Source organism: Gallus gallus, chromosome 3 (genome assembly GCF_016699485.2).
Source record: "Gallus gallus isolate bGalGal1 chromosome 3, bGalGal1.mat.broiler.GRCg7b, whole genome shotgun sequence".
Taxonomy (NCBI): Eukaryota; Metazoa; Chordata; class Aves; order Galliformes; family Phasianidae; genus Gallus; species Gallus gallus.
In genome coordinates, this window is record NC_052534.1 from 104,775,791 (window position 1) to 104,791,088 (window position 15,298).

General features: G+C 48.6%; 1 protein-coding gene and 2 non-coding genes across 3 annotated transcripts; all 3 read left to right on the plus strand.

Annotated features, from left to right (window-relative positions):
• The first annotated feature begins 113 nt into the window (after nucleotides 1-113).
• Nucleotides 114-11,645, plus strand: HADHB (hydroxyacyl-CoA dehydrogenase/3-ketoacyl-CoA thiolase/enoyl-CoA hydratase (trifunctional protein), beta subunit). Its single transcript, NM_001389485.2, has 16 exons — nucleotides 114-187; nucleotides 1,293-1,367; nucleotides 1,714-1,755; nucleotides 3,201-3,300; nucleotides 3,899-3,943; nucleotides 4,805-4,904; nucleotides 6,007-6,094; nucleotides 6,629-6,816; nucleotides 7,799-7,979; nucleotides 8,600-8,721; nucleotides 9,373-9,452; nucleotides 9,546-9,593; nucleotides 9,758-9,845; nucleotides 9,976-10,050; nucleotides 10,837-11,001; nucleotides 11,112-11,645. Exons 2-16 carry the CDS (start codon nucleotides 1,301-1,303, stop codon nucleotides 11,145-11,147), a joined length of 1,425 nt encoding a protein of 474 aa, NP_001376414.1. The 5' UTR covers nucleotides 114-187; nucleotides 1,293-1,300; the 3' UTR covers nucleotides 11,148-11,645.
• On the plus strand, nucleotides 7,784-7,885 carry MIR6578 (microRNA 6578). Its single transcript, NR_105445.1, has one exon. It is a non-coding gene; the product is annotated as a microRNA 6578 (primary transcript).
• Nucleotides 11,646-13,011: 1,366 nt separating the features above from the next.
• LOC121110416 lies at nucleotides 13,012-14,314 on the plus strand. Its single transcript, XR_005858623.2, has 3 exons — nucleotides 13,012-13,053; nucleotides 13,323-13,432; nucleotides 13,642-14,314. It is a non-coding gene; the product is annotated as a sterile alpha motif domain-containing protein 12-like (transcript).
• The last annotated feature ends 984 nt before the right edge of the window (nucleotides 14,315-15,298 follow it).

Sequence of the window (15,298 nt, forward strand, 5' to 3'; positions counted from 1 at the left end):
CGGTGGTTGTCGATCCTAAACCAGAGGTGGCATCAGTGCTGCGGAGGGGGAGGATAAACCGGGGTGTGTGTGATTTTTTGTCAGGCAGATAGTGGGGCAGCCCTGAAGGCGGGGAGGGGGCCTTCCTGAGGGCAGCCGGCGGCGGCGGCGGCACTGAGAGGGCGGCGCGGGGGGAGCGCAGACGGAGGTGGGAGAGCGTTGAGGGGGTCGTGAGGGGAAATTGTGATTTATGGGGGGAAATAGCGATTTATGAGGGGAAGTAGGGGTTCGTGTGGGGTAAGGAATGTGGAGTTTGGGGGAGGATTGGGGTTGTTGGTTGTTGGGAGTGGGTATCGGGGGTTTGTGTGTGGGTGCGGCCTAGGAATGCGTGTGGGGTGTGAGGATGGGGTGTGGGAGGACTGTGTGGGTCATGCTACGTGTGTACGTGTGGGGGTGTAGGGGCTGCTGTGCAGGCAGGGCAGGTGTTGTGGGTTCTGGGTCACTGTGAGCATTGAGGTGTCTCCTTGAGGTCCCTGAGGGTTACTGGAAAAAAAAAAAAAAAGAAGGGTGTTATGCCTTTAGGGGAGTGAAATCCATGAGGGCTGTGCTTGTATGGTGGGGAGGGTGGCTGTGTGGGGTTGGGATGGGGTATGTGGGAACTGCTGTGGGACATGGGCAAAGGAGGAGGAGGAAAGGGGACAGAGAGGGATGATAGAGAAGGGAGGAGGTCTGGTTTGGGGGTCTTTATCCATGTGAGAAGTCTGAAATTGGCTTGTGGGATGCCAGTGTAGCCAGAGGGAGTCATGGAATCGTTTGAGTTGGAAGGGATCTTTAAAGCGGAGTGCCGTGTGGGATATTGTTCTGCTTCCCGTGGGGATGCCCAATGAGAGTAATTGGGGTTAAAGTTAAAGGTAGTGGTGTGAAATTGTGCCAAGGTGAGTGCGTCAGGAGGATCACACTGGTGGTGACGTTGGCTGGGCTCTGGGACAATATTCCGGGGGGGGAAGTGGTGGAATAGTTATTGAGGGGGGAATCTAAAACTGCCAGCTGCTGACAGATCAGAGCTGGGTCCTCCAGGAGATAAGTGTTTATTTACAGGGGTATTAGCAGGCTGCAGTCACAAGCCAGTCACTAAATCTGTTAGATGCTGTTCAAGAGGTGTAACAGAAAGTCATCTCTGTGCCTTTGCTACTCTTGGATCAGCTTCTGTTTCTTCCCTTTCTTTGGCTCTGTGTGAAGCAAGCAGATTATTTCCCTTGAAATTATTCCAAATAGATCAGAGTGGACTAGTAACAGCCTTTCTCCACCTCTAGATATCAAAATGACTTCTATGCTGACCCATACCATCCGAAACCTCCCTGCTTCCTCAGCATGGGCCGTCAGGGTCTGTAAGTATGTTTACATTTATTAAAACCTTGACTTGTCAGGTTGTAATGTTCTTTTTAAGTGTTAACCTTTGAGTGGATGCTTGTAGTTGAATTTTTCTTCCGTTGTCATCTGTTTCTTAAGGAACTAATTCCACTGTTGATGTATTTCTCCTTCCCACGTATGGGAAGACTCTCATGCTAACTGGTAATATGAACTGTCATGTTTATGAACAAGGAATATCTTACTGATACTTAAGTGCAGTTGTCTCACTGTGACTGTATTTTAACATTTCTTATAGAAACCAGAAATGGTTTTGACACTTAAGATTTGACTGTTCCTTTTCCTTCCTTTTGTTTTGTTTTTCAGTTGCTCGATCACTCAGCTGCTCTTCACAGTTACAAGCTCCAGGTAAAGTGAAAGCACCAGAGATCCCATTGGATCTGTGCTAGAAGGCTGTGCTTCCCTTTTCCAGGCACACATCTCAGAAATGCAGTGCAGACAGCTGCAGATCAAGAGTGCCCTTTGAAAGTTGTAAAGAAGTAAAACTCCAAGCAAAACAACGTGGTGGAATGCTCCAAACACCTGGGTGCCTCTCATCCCTAAAAATGTGCCCATTCCAGAGCTCACAGCACACCCTCACCTGATTTTCTAGAGTCTAATCTGAGAAGCTAAGCTAGGAAGTTATAAACTGGATGTAACCAGACCTCTTTCCCTGGAGAAGAGGGAATTGTCCTCGACTAGGAGGACATTGTGGAGTTAGCTCTGAAGTCCAGTGAGACTCAGGTCTCAGCAGAGCTGCTGAGAGCACACAGTTACAGGGATTATTTAGCTGTGCTTCTCACTGAACAGTTGGAGTGCTGTGGGGCTCTAATATTGATTGCGTGCTTGCTCAAGTGACTAATACTTTCAGCTGCCTGGATTTGGGAAAAGAACCTAAGCTGTAGTTTCCTTTTACCTCCTTGGATTTGCACAGGGAGCCTTGTAAAAAACAAGCAACCAAAAGAACCCATGAACAATGCTGCAGTTTCATACTTGTGTGTTTACTCACTCAGCAGGCTATTTAGCCAGATTTAATCTGTTTTTGTCCTTTAATGGTTTGCAAATGGAGTTACCCCATGCTGCTGGATGTGCTCGTTATGATTTGCACATCTGGGTAGGTTAGGAAATTCTCATTGAACTCTGTTAATTATCATTCCAAAAGAGCTCTGACAGTGGCCTGTTGAATGGTGCTATATTGTGGCACTGCTTTGTTTTGATCCTGAAATAATTGGGTACCTTAAAGTGACAAGTTACCTGCAGCAACTGTATGCATCTTTTCTCCTGCTTTGCTATGGAAATACAAGTTAGTTATTTATTGAACTGTGTGTTGATTTATCATGACTTATGTCACCTTTACTGTGCAGTAAGAGCACAGACATAAGTAGTTACTTTGTAAGGTGGATCGTTGTCTGCTGTTTATTAGTGAGAGACTGTGAAGTCTAACTCTGGCTGCAGGGCTTTCAGGTTGCTCTGCTTCATTTGTACTGTAAGCTGTGCACCATTTTTAGATGCATCTCTTCCTGCACTGCTCTTACCAGTGATAATGGAGACTAGGAGTTGCATGCATTTATTCTCAGCAGTGCTGTTGCCTTGGCACAGCTGTCTATGATAATCTCTGTGCTGATGGGGGAAATGCTGAGCTGTCAAACCATTTCTATAGATCACCTAATTAACCAGAGACAAGATTACAACGTGGGTGTTCTTCCTGCAATGCTTTTGACTCGTGCACCAAAAGAGAATGTTTTCCCTTGTTTTCTCTTAGTTTTAACAGCTCTAAGCTTGCTTGGTAATAGTTAAGTATGCTTCCCTTTTAGCTGTTCAGCCTAAGAGTAAGAAGACCTTAGCCAAAAGTGGGGTGAAGAACATTGTTGTGGTGGAGGGCGTCCGTATTCCGTTCTTGCAGTCTGGCACCTCGTAAGTAGAGCATGAGAAAACACATGCTCACCTGGTTGGTAGTGGAATCTTTCTGTGGGAAGAGAATGGGCTTGCTTGTTCATCTTCATGTAGTTATTTCTTTAATGCCTGAAAGTGCTGAACTGGCAATGAGTGAGATTGCTGGCAGCCTATTCCATCTTATTTTCTGAAGAAGTGTGATCTGAAGATTGCCCAGGGAATGAATTCTACAGAGAATGAGAGTCAGTGCTGCACATCCAGAGGAAACCTTTGATGATGCACGTGTAGCATACAGAGCAATGCATTTCTCAAAGCCATCAGGACAGGCATAAAGAATCTACTCTTAACTCCACAAATTCAGTTAAATTTAGGAGCAGACCCACCTGAGGGTGGATGTGGGTCTCTTTGTTCTGCTTTACAGTGCTTGTAGCATAGTGAGTCTGTGCTGACCTATCCACAATTAGTTTTCACAGCTGGGGGTGTGAAGTGTTTCATTACAAATGCACTGGAGCATTTCAAATCACCTGTTCTGTGCAGCTGTGTGCTTACAGTGTTGGGTTAAGTCATTTTCTATGGCTTTCTATCACTTAAACTTTTGCTTTTCTTTTTTTACTTCCAGCTATGCAGATCTCATGCCCCATGACTTAGCCCGAGCAGCACTGCAGTAAGTAAACTGAATTTCCTTTTTATTTGGTGCTTGTAGTGCATTAAACTATGTTTGAATCCCACTGTTCTTAATCACTCCCTACAGTGGGATTTCCTGTGTTGGTATATTTGCATAATTTGTCCAAACATCATGACAATGTTTTCCTAATGAGCTCTGAAAACAGACTGCTCGTTTTCTCTGTCTCTTTATGGGAGCTTTATATGTTCCTACACCAAAGGTAATTGATTTTGTTATCTCTAAGGCGTTCTTCCATTAATTTGATGTTGGAAGGCTCAAATTGGGGAATATGCTAACAACCACTTCTGGAGGGAAATAGGAACTGGTTTCATGAAGTTATGTCATCATTTAACGGCTGTTTACGAGGGTGGACAGTGATAGGATAAGGGGGAATGGTCTTAAACTGAGACAGGGCAGGTTTAGGTTGGATATGAGGAGGAAGTTTTTCCCCCAGAGGGTGGTGACGTACTGAACAGGTTGCCCAAGGAGGCTGTGGATGCCCCATCCCTGGAGGCATTCAAGGCCAGGCTGGATGTGGCTCTGGGCAGCCTGGTCTGCTGGTTGGCGACCCTGCACATAGCAGGGGGTTGAAACCAGATGATCATTGTGGTCCTTTTCAACCCAGGCCAATCTATGACTATTTATAGTAGCATTATTGCTATGATTTTTTGCAGTCTGTACTCAATTGCACTTGTTATTAAGTATACATACAAGCAAGATTCCTTATGAATTTGGGCAGCAGATGTTGCTCCACCGTTGCCTTGTTCTCCAGGCGAGCCAGTGGAAGGTAGAAGCTTGATGGTAGAGGCAAGGCCATTGCTCACGTGCTGCAAATTCTACTTGTTTCTGTCTTCTCTTTAGGGGGTTGCTGAACAGAACCAGTGTCCCAAGGGATGTTGTTGATTACATTGTGTATGGCACAGTTATCCAGGAAGTGAAAACAAGCAATGTTGCCAGAGAGGTGGGTGATGTGCAGCTTATCTTCTTTAAGCTGGATTTCAGCAGCTAGTAAGAAGATAATAAACCCCTTACAAAAAGTTCTGGAACAGTGTGTTTGTAGTACAGGCTATTTGTGCACTGCTGTCTTAACAAATAACTGCGTGGGAATCTGCCATAGGTCAAATGCATTTTGATTCTGTGAAGCCTCTGCTTGATTCTTCCCTGAAATGACCAATTGGACTCAATTGCTGGCTTGTCAGAAGTGCTTGAGAGGAGCCGAGCGTGCTGTGATAGATTGCTTTGTATTTATTTTAGTTGGCTGATCAGATGCAGCACGGAAATGAATTGAAATGAAGCAGCTCAGTTGTTCCTTTGAGAGCAAAAAATATAGTTTGCATATGAGACACAGGAAGAAATTGATCCACTGAAGGAGTGTTATGGAGGTGGCATGTGATTTTTCAGTTGTTCTCATCAACCAGGCTAAGCCATTACATAACACATGCTGAAAACACTTAGATTGTGAGGCTCTGGGTTCTGCCAGCAGTTTTATCCTTGTATATGCAAATAGTTGCTTTGGTCACCTGCCAGTCAGATGGGACTGTGGTTTAATTTTAACTTGGAGCAACTGCTGAACTTTAAACTAGTTGGCCACGTCTCAACTAGGGAAGGTCATGGTGTGAGCAATTCTGTGCTAGGAGGTTGGGTCGAATGAGACACAGCTTTCCAAACTGTAGGAAATGTTCTCTGTTCTGTTGAAAGCAACACAGTGCCTTGTACTGAGGGTTCTAAATAATTCTTCTCACGTGCCACTTTTGCAAATAATGTGAATAAAGGACGATTCTCTGTATTTGAAAGCTCCTTTGAAATGGTGAGTTGTGTGATGAGGTTGTTCCTGGGGATTGTCTACATGGCTTGAGAGCCCTGAGAGGTGGGCAGCTGCATTCTCCTGTTCCCAGGGAGGCGAGGGGGAGGGGGGGAAGTGCTGCTGCAGTAATTGGCTGAGTAGAAACTTGGTGTACTTGTTTTCAGCTTAGTCTGCAAAGGTGTGTTACTGGGCAGAAGGCAGCTCTGGCCCTGTTGAGCAAAATATCTATGTTTTAACAGCCATTTCTTGTTACTCATAGGCTGCTTTGGGTGCTGGCTTCTCTGACAAAACTCCAGCCCATACAGTCACCATGGCTTGCATTTCTTCAAACCAGGCTATGACCACAGGTATGTTGGCTGGAGGAACAAGCTGTGGTTTGAGACTGAGCTTAGCAACTCTCCCATCCCTCATCTGGCTTGTGGTGCTTAGTGACTATAACTAAGGATCTGAAGAAGTTCTGGAGTGGAAGGAAAGATTTTGAGCCAACAAAATGCAACACAAACTGAGTATCTGCAGTAGGCCTGCCAGCAGCTTCATACTGTTTATATTCAGCCATAGTGTCCGCTCAGCATTCGTGTTTGCCTGGGAGGAAAAGACAGAATCTTGATGAGGAAGTTGCTGCCTTTCAGCTTGCTGTCAGCCTGGGCAGAATGGAAGACAAAGATTGAGTTAGTATCTTGATTTACTGGGGATGCTCTTCTTCCAGCTGCTGTGTGGGACAGAGAATTGGAAGCAAAGCATGTTTGTTCATCATCTCATTAAGCACATGCTGTATAACACGGCTGAAGCCAGTGGCTGGAGAAGGCAATAAAATTAGCTGTGTAGGCACCGATGGGTAAGCATTACTTCTGCAGCTCTCATGGGAACCTCTTATCCTGCAGGCATAGGTTTGATAGCAGCTGGACAGTGTGACGTCGTCGTAGCAGGAGGTGTGGAGCTGATGTCAGACGTTCCCATTCGTCACAGCAGAAAGATGAGGAAGACTTTGCTCACCCTGAACCGAGCCAAAACCCTGGGCCAAAAGCTTGCCCTGATTTCCAAAATTCGCCCTAACTACTTTGCTCCTGAGGTAATGTTTTCAGGCACGTAGACACTAAAGCTAAATTATTTTGCAGGGAGGTATAATGCACAGTGGCTCAGATATGTTTTTAGCCTCACTGGAGGGCATAAATAATAAGGGCTAAGGTGATTGCCTTTCACTCTCCTATATCAGCTCTCTGTACTGTGATGTGAGTTAAAACTAAGTTGATAAGTGCAGCTTATAGCACTCGTGACTCCACTTTGTTTTTACCTTGTCTCCTTATGTGTTGGTCTTCAGTAACCCAACTTATTTCAGCATTTGGGACCTCCTCCTCTTTCTGCAGCTCCTAGCAGAGCTGTGTGCTGGAGGCTACTAAGTGGAAGCCTTATTCCATCAATATGAAGATTGTGAAATGGTTGTAATGCATCGGAGGAGTTCTTATTTCCTAAATAAGAGAAGCGACATGCACAGAAAAGGGAATCCTTGGCATGTTAATATGCTTATTGTTTGATTAATGCATCTGAAATATGTGTTATGCTTGCTGTTCCCAGCCAAATCCTGCTGGACGTGTTCAGCTTCCCTAATGGGAATTAGTAGCCTGCTGGTTAATGGGACAGGAGCCACTCTGGTAGCCCTCTGAATGAGGTGAATTAAGGCACGATAGAGACAAGAAGGAGAAGCAGTTCCTTCCACCACCTCTGAATTTGTCCCAAGAAAGCTGTGCATATCCCTGCTGCTCTGGCCTCCTTTGGCTGGACTGCAGGGAAGCACGGTGTAGCACTAATGAGATCCCAAGTCCAAAATGAAAGTTGTGGACTTCAATCCACTCAGGGATTTCTTGTGTGCTTTTGGAAGAGTAAAAGCTGAGCTGAACTCACCCCATGTCTCTCATTTTGCTTGTGGGAGCGTTTGACGCGGAGTTGAATCTTGTCCCAAAAAGGGGAGTCCTTGTTCGAGTGTGTTTCATAAACCACCTGTAACCACTGTAGGGCAGCTGTACTGCGTGCTGACTTTGTGTCTTGCTTTGTAGCTACCAGCTGTGGCAGAGTTCTCCACCAGTGAGACTATGGGGCACTCTGCTGACCGCTTGGCTGCTGCTTTTGCGATCTCCCGTGTGGAGCAAGATGAGTATGCCCTCCGTTCACACACACTTGCCAAGAAAGCCCAGGATGAAGGCTTGCTCCTCGATGTGGTGCCCTTCAAAGTGCCAGGTGAAAGAGCACCTATTGCTAGCATGCACTAGTTTGGTAAAGAAATACTTCATTTAGAAGAGGAGATGAAACGCTGAGGTTTGATTCTTCACATTCAGGATAGGTTTTGTATTTTAACTCTCTGGCAGCCTGCTCTGCTGGTTGGTGACCCTGCACACAGCACGGGGGTTGAAACCAGATGATCACTGTGGTCCTTTTCAACCCAGGCCATTCTATGATTCTTTGATTCCTGTGATCTGATTATTTCCAGTGCTTTTACTTCCTCGAATCTTGACATATAAGCATATACTGATTTAGACTCAGTTCTCCAATGTAGGCATTGGAAGCTGAATGTAGTCTTTTATCAGCTGGATTTGCAGTGTGCTGATTTTTTTCCTTACAGTAAAGAGTCTGCAGCACTTCCTTGTATTTCAGTCTTTAGAGGAGAAGTAAAGTAGCTTCAGTTTTAAGTATTGTTTCTTCAGCCATGTTAAATGTCCCGATCCCACAGATTTTCCCCTTTTCTTCCTCCAATGTGTCATAAAAAGGACATTTTTGTGCTTTTATTTCTTTTTTTTCTGGAATCCTAATGTTCATATATGCTGCTTACTTATATTTCTTTTCTTAAAATTTATCCACAGGCAAAGATACAGTTACCAAAGACAATGGGATCCGTCCATCCTCCCTGGAGCAGATGAGCAAACTGAAGCCAGCTTTTGTCAAGCCCTATGGAACTGTCACAGCTGCCAACTCGTCCTTCCTGGTAAGACCTGTGTGAGCCAGCAGGGTGAAGTGGTTGTCAAGAACTGAACCCTGACATTTTGTCTGGTTTTACCTCTTTGCTTTGCTGTAGTTGTCTGTTGAAAAGCACAGAGTTGATGGTTCAAAGGCATACATAGAAGTTCTGTCCCTGATGGGATTGATTGCATTGTAAGTCTGGAAGTTAGCAGTTTTTTAGACTGAGCTTGTCACTTGAAGGCTTACCCTCTGCAGAGCAAAAGGAGAGATTTCTATAGCACATCTCTGGTGATGCTCTCTGCTGCATAACTCTTGATTTTCTAATGCTTTTTAAGACAGCCCTTTACATAGAATCATAAAATCACTTTGGCTGGAAAACACCTTCAAAATGACATCAAATCCAACCATCAGTCACACCGAAGTCCAAAGTAGTTCTTTAAATTAGGTGGGGGTGTATCTCACTCCCAGTTCCTGAGACTTCATAGGATTCAGTTAGGCAAGGCAAACGACTGGGATGCAATAGCAAAACCAGCTCTAGAGATCTTGCAGTGCTGTGACGGAGCCTGGGAGCTCTAATTACATTTGGGTACTCTTCAGGAGGGCTGTCAGGCTTGTTCTGTGTGGTGTGTGCTTGCTCTTGGGGCTGTGACCTTATGGGTTTGTCTGCTTCTTGTAGACGGACGGTGCCTCAGCGATGCTGCTCATGTCTGAAGAGAAGGCTTTGGCACTAGGGTATAAACCCAAGGCCTACCTAAGGTAAAAAAAAAAGGGACTGCTGCATGTGGGGTCCGAAGCCTGCTTTTGCTTCTTTCTCCTCTTTCTGTTACTGATAGCATTTGTTTTGTGCAGGGATTTTGTCTACGTGTCCCAGGATCCGAAGGACCAACTGCTACTGGGGTAGGTGGTGATGGTGAAGAGCATCTCCTAACAGTTCATACTAGCACACCAGCACAAAGGCCGTACTGTGCATCCTAGGGAGAAGGGATGTTAGCTGGCTTGGAAAAAGGGGAATAATCATAGGAAGAAACATATATGACTCCTATTTCTTACTTCTTCATCAGTCCAACATACGCTACTCCGAAAGTGTTAGAGAAGGCTGGTCTGACCATGGCTGATATCGACGTGTTTGAATTCCACGAAGCTTTTGCTGTAAGTGATGCTGGAACGCCAGGCTGCCTCTAACTGTAAAATGTTTTGTGGCTGTGGGCAATCTCAGGATATCTCAGGTTTGTTAGCACTGTCTGCAGGCTATTCGTAACATCTGTTCTCTCCTTTTCAGGGGCAGATACTGGCGAACATGAAAGCTATGGATTCAGACTGGTTTGCACAAAACTACATGGGCAGGAAGTCAAAGGTAAGGGCTCTGCCAGGATGTTTATATCTTTAATTTCTACTCCAGATGGTTGGATTTCATGGTGTGGCTACTGCCTCTGTCGTGCTCAACGGGGAGAAGTCATAGAATCATAGAATGGTCTGGGTTCAGAAGGTTGAAAATGACCATCTGGTTTCAACCCCCTGCTATGTGCAGAGTCACCAACCAGCAGACCAGGCTGCCCAGAGCCACATCCAGCCTGGCCTTGAATGCCTCCAGGGATGGGGCATCCACAGCCTCCTTGGGCAACCTGTTCAGTGCATCACCACTCTCTGGGTGAAAAACTTCCTCCTCATATCCAACCTAAACCTCCCCTGTCTCAGTTTAAAACCATTCCCCCTTGTCCTATCACTATCTACCCTCGTAAACAGCCATTCCCCCTCCTTGCTCCCTTCAAGTATTGGAAGGCCACAATGAGATCTCCCTGTAGCGTTTGCATTATGTTTCTTGAACTCTGGGTTAGCAAATCCCATTCTGAACAGCTTCTGTGAGAGTGGTGGCATTCCTCATGACAGCAGGAGGTAGAGACCTATACCTGCTGTAGTGACTGTTGGGAATTAAGGCAGTGGGTGATGTCATTGCCTTCCGGATGCCTTCAAACAGCACAGGCTGCAGTGAAGCAGTAAAACCCTTTGGCATAGTTTCGTGCTGTCACCAAGCACTCATGCATGCTAAGAAACACTTACCAAGCCCACGTGCTGTGTTGTTGTGGTGAGGGCAGGCTGTCTCTTTATGTGTGCGTGTCACTGTGTGTGTGTGTTCTTGTAGGTTGGAGCCCCTCCCTTGGAGAAGTTCAACACCTGGGGTGGTTCCCTCTCTCTGGGCCATCCATTCGGTGCCACCGGCTGCCGCCTGGCCATTACTGCTGCCCATAGGCTGAAGAAGGAGGGAGGGCAGTACGGCCTGATTGCTGCGTGTGCTGCAGGAGGGCAGGTAATGGTGCTGCACTGTCCTTTGCTGTACCCTCAGAACAAGGGTTGTGGTTACGTGTTACTGTTACCATCAGTGCTTCCTCTGACTTCTCTTTCCCTCTTCATTTCTAGGGGCATGCAATGTTGGTGGAGCTCTACCCTCAGTAGTGGGATGGGGGGACTGCTGAAGGAGTATTCACGTATCCTGTGCCTGGCAATGCCATTTCAATGCACTAATGAAAACATACATACAGTCCTTCTTGGGAAGGACCTTTGGTGGCCTTTGTATATACCTTTTAGCTATTCTGCTGGTAACTGTCAGCTAACGAGCGCACTCTTAAGAAATTATTCCACTTCCAGGAGAATAAAAGTGAATACATCTCTTAGTATCTCTTAGTCTCCAGTGTCGTCGTAACCACACTAATCTCAACTGTAATTCTTCAGTAATTGAGATTTGGTTTGGAGATGCATCGAGGTGCACGAAGTGCTGAACGTCAGCAGGCTGAGCTGAGAGTTAACGTGCTGCTGTTCTCAGGAATGGCTTTAAACTCAAGTGACTGACCCGGTTCCAAGCAAGAGGTTTACTGCACAGTGTCTGAAGAGCATCGGAATGAGCAAATTGCTTCTGAGAAATCAGTGTCGCCGATGTTAGCCTCAATAAACCAGAAAAACACAAGTTTGGATTGCTCTTTTTTTTTTCCCCTTATCTGTTTGCATGAAGAGGTTTTATTGGGGGTTGTTGGTGGGGGTCTCTGCTTTCTGAAATGGGAGACAATGCCCAGAAACCACACTGAGCTCCAGATGGATTTTGGATGACGGGTTCATCCAAAACAAACTGCAGAAACCTTTGGGTCCCGTGTATAAAGGAAAACCAATCCTGCAAGCCTCCTGTGGGTTGGCACAGCCTGAGAGAAGAGATGGGTGGTGACTGTTTGTTCCTGGCTGTAAATCTTACGCAATGCTGCTGCTCTGCACTGAAGGGAGCGCTGCACAGTGGTGTGGCTGGGGGTGGAAGTGAGAACACGGGGAGGAGCTCTTTGTTTTTGCATTAGTATACCTGGTGTGTTTCTTGGCCAAGCATGCACAGCAGCAGAGCTGGTGTCCCAGCAGAGGGAAGTTGTGGTGGCACACCAAGGCATCTCATGGGCAGGTGCCACGCTGTGAGCCACTATCAGACCTCACTGAGACTGAGAATCCATTCCTCTCCTCGGGTTTAGGTAATGGGGCAAGCCCAAGCCGTGGAGCTCTATGCAGACATCTCTTTGGACTTGAGATGGGGAAGAAGATAGCTGGAGAGCAGGAGCTGATCCACGCTGACTATTCTGTTCTTCTGTGCTGGATGGTGGTAGGTCAGCTCTGCAATCCCTGGTGTTCCCATGCATGTAGGAGCATGTTCCCGTGGCTGTGGCAGCATGCAAGTGCTAGAAGCTCTGCGCCCACCTGGCCACGTGTGGCATTTTTCTTCCAGCAGCTGCAAATTGCATAACTCCATGCAATCCTTCTTTGCGGGGAGAGGGGAGGGGGTGGACCGAGCACCCCGACCATCCCACCACAAGCCCTGGGGGCTGTTGCAGGCAGTGACTGGTTCCTGCAAGCTCAGTGGGGCAGGGCTGCTGCAGCCTTTGGGACATGACTCATCCCTACGGCTCATCCTGGTCTGGTGCCCGCTCCCAGTGTTGGGGTGAGGCTGCTGTGCGCGTCCCGCACTGATCTGTGCAGATACCTGAGGGCTTTTCCCCCAGATGCAGGCAGAGATGGGCCCTTTCTACAGCTGATGGGGACACGAGATGGAGGAGCCTTTGCAGTGCTCCCTCACCTGCTCACGAGTAAGGTTGGTGCCATGCTCTGACCCTAGGAAACACTGTGCTTGGGGCTGGTTAGGGTCTCACCAACCCCTGAGCTGCATGGGGAGGATGCAGCCAGGCAAAGAGGAAGGGGGGAGCACGGCGTCAGCTCACAGAGCAGCTGTGCCCCTGGCAGCCCTGTGGCGTGCCCGCAGAGGGAGTGCCCGGGCAAAGGTTATTTTGCTCTCCTGGTTTCAGTGCTGCGGGTCCGTGCTTCACCTGGGGGAGAGGTGTGAAGGGGAGTGTGGTGGGGAGGAGGGTGGGGAAGGGATCCAGGCTGGGCTGGGAGCAATGGGGCATGCTGGTGCCCTTCTTTATCCCCAGATTTGTGGAGGGGGTGGGGAGCTGGGGCTGATCTCATTTCCTGTGTGCTCCGGGATCTGCACCCCCATGTTGAGCACCAGGACTTCATCCCAGCTTTGGCATTGGGGTGGGGGAGTGGGGGGGGGGCACGGACCGGGTAGTCTACACTAGGTGAGGGAGTCTGTGTTCACTGCAGTTATCGCAGCCCTGTTGGCAGGGAGCCCCTACACCTGACTGGATCCCCCCATGGAGCCCCGGGTACAGGATGGAGCTGAGGCGCTGCAGAAGGGATGCTTACACAAAGAGGTGAGCCAAGGGCAGTAGCTGCAGTCCCCACAGTGGGTAAGTGGGGGACCGTACAGGGATGTGAATGCAGCCACTGACACAGGGCTGGCAGAAGGGCTATGTTGCAGGATAGGTGATTGTGGCACAGAGGGGCCACCCTGACCCTATAACTCCCATGGGGCTGGGGGACAAAGGGACACCCGCAGCTCAACCCTCTCCTCCTACCACAGGTGTCCCCGGCACAATGGACGGTGCCTGAGGTGTGTGCATGGCTGGGTGCACGACACGGGGACCTGGCACCTCTGGCAGCTGAGCATGAGGTCACCGGGCGAGCCCTGCTGCGCATGACGGAGGGGACACTGCAACGCATGGGGGTGGAACCGTGCAGCCGACGCTGGGAGCTGCTGCAGGAGCTGCTGGGCCTGAGGCTGCAGCAGGAGCTGGAGGAGCTGCTGTGCATCGTCGGGAGGGAGCAGCATCCACAGGGCCATGGGGATGTCCCCACAGATGGACTAAGGTCATCTCCGTGCCCAGAGTGAAGGCTGTGGATGGGGAGGTGATGCTGTGTGATGGAATTAAGCACATGACGTGGCAGCAGTGCTGGAGGGAGTCCCGTGGCCACAGTGTCCCCAGAATATCCCAAACACAGCTGGTGATGTAGGGATGCACAAGGAGAAGGTGGCTGCTGGGTACTTCTGCATCCTGCAGGGTGGGCGGAGCCTGGTGACAATAATGCAGTGAGGACTGTCCCCATCCACCAGATCCTGCTGCAAGCCCGGGGTGCAGCAACCCACATCATGGGACCTCTCTTTGTTGAGTACTGGACATCACCTGGGGTTGGCAGAATGAGTATGGCACGGGGCACGACTGTGGGCCTCAATAAATGTGGCTGGAGCTGTGAAAGTGCTGAGTGGTTGTGCCTGAGTGATATGCCACCTCCTGGGGAGCACGTGTAGGGCTATCCCTTATTTTGCCCTATTTTCCACTATTTATTTTCCCATTTTTTCACCCTATTTGCCAAGGGAAAGGAGACAGAGCGGTCTCGACCCAAGGTTGACTTGGGTGGGATGGCTGTGCTGTCATCCAGCGAGATGTGGAAAGGCTGAGAGTTGGGTGGAGAGGAGCCTGGTGATCCTCAGCAAGGGCAAGTGTGGAGTCCTACAGCAGGGGAGGAATAACTGCGTGCATCAGTAGAGGCTAAGGGCTGAGCTGCTGGAGAGGAGCTCTGCAGAGAAGGGCCTGGGGGTTGACCAGTGGTTGACCAGCAGTTGACTGATAGTTGACCAAAGGTTATCCGTGAGCCAGCAGTGTGCCCTGTGGCCAAGAAGTCCAATGGTACCCTGGGGTGCATTGCACAGAGTGTGGCCAGCAGGGCGAGGGAGGTGATTCTCGCCTCTTCTCCACCATGGAGAGGCCACATTTGGAGCACTGAGCCCAGTGCTGGGCTAACCAGTTCAAGGGGGACAAGGAACTGCTGGAGAGAGCCCAGCAAAGGGCTGCAGAGATGGTGGGGGCCTGGAGCATCTTCTGATGGGGAGAGTCTGAGAGCCCTGGGGCTGTTCAGCCTGGGGAAGAGGAGGGGAGAGGGGATGTGATCAGTGCTGATCAGAAACTAAAATGGTGGGGATAGAGTGGATGGGGCACGAGGAATAACTTCTTTAGTGTGAGGGTGGCAGAGCTCTGGAACAGACTGTCCAGAGAGGTGGTGGTGTCTTTTTTCCTGGAGATAGTGAAACCCACCGGGATGCTTTCCCGTGCGACCTGCTCTGAGGAACTTGCTTCAGAGGGAGTTGGCCTGGGGGATCCACAGAGGGCCCTTCCAACCCCGATGGATTTGATTCTGTGAACTATATAGTAAAATTATCGGTTACTACAAATGTGTTACCA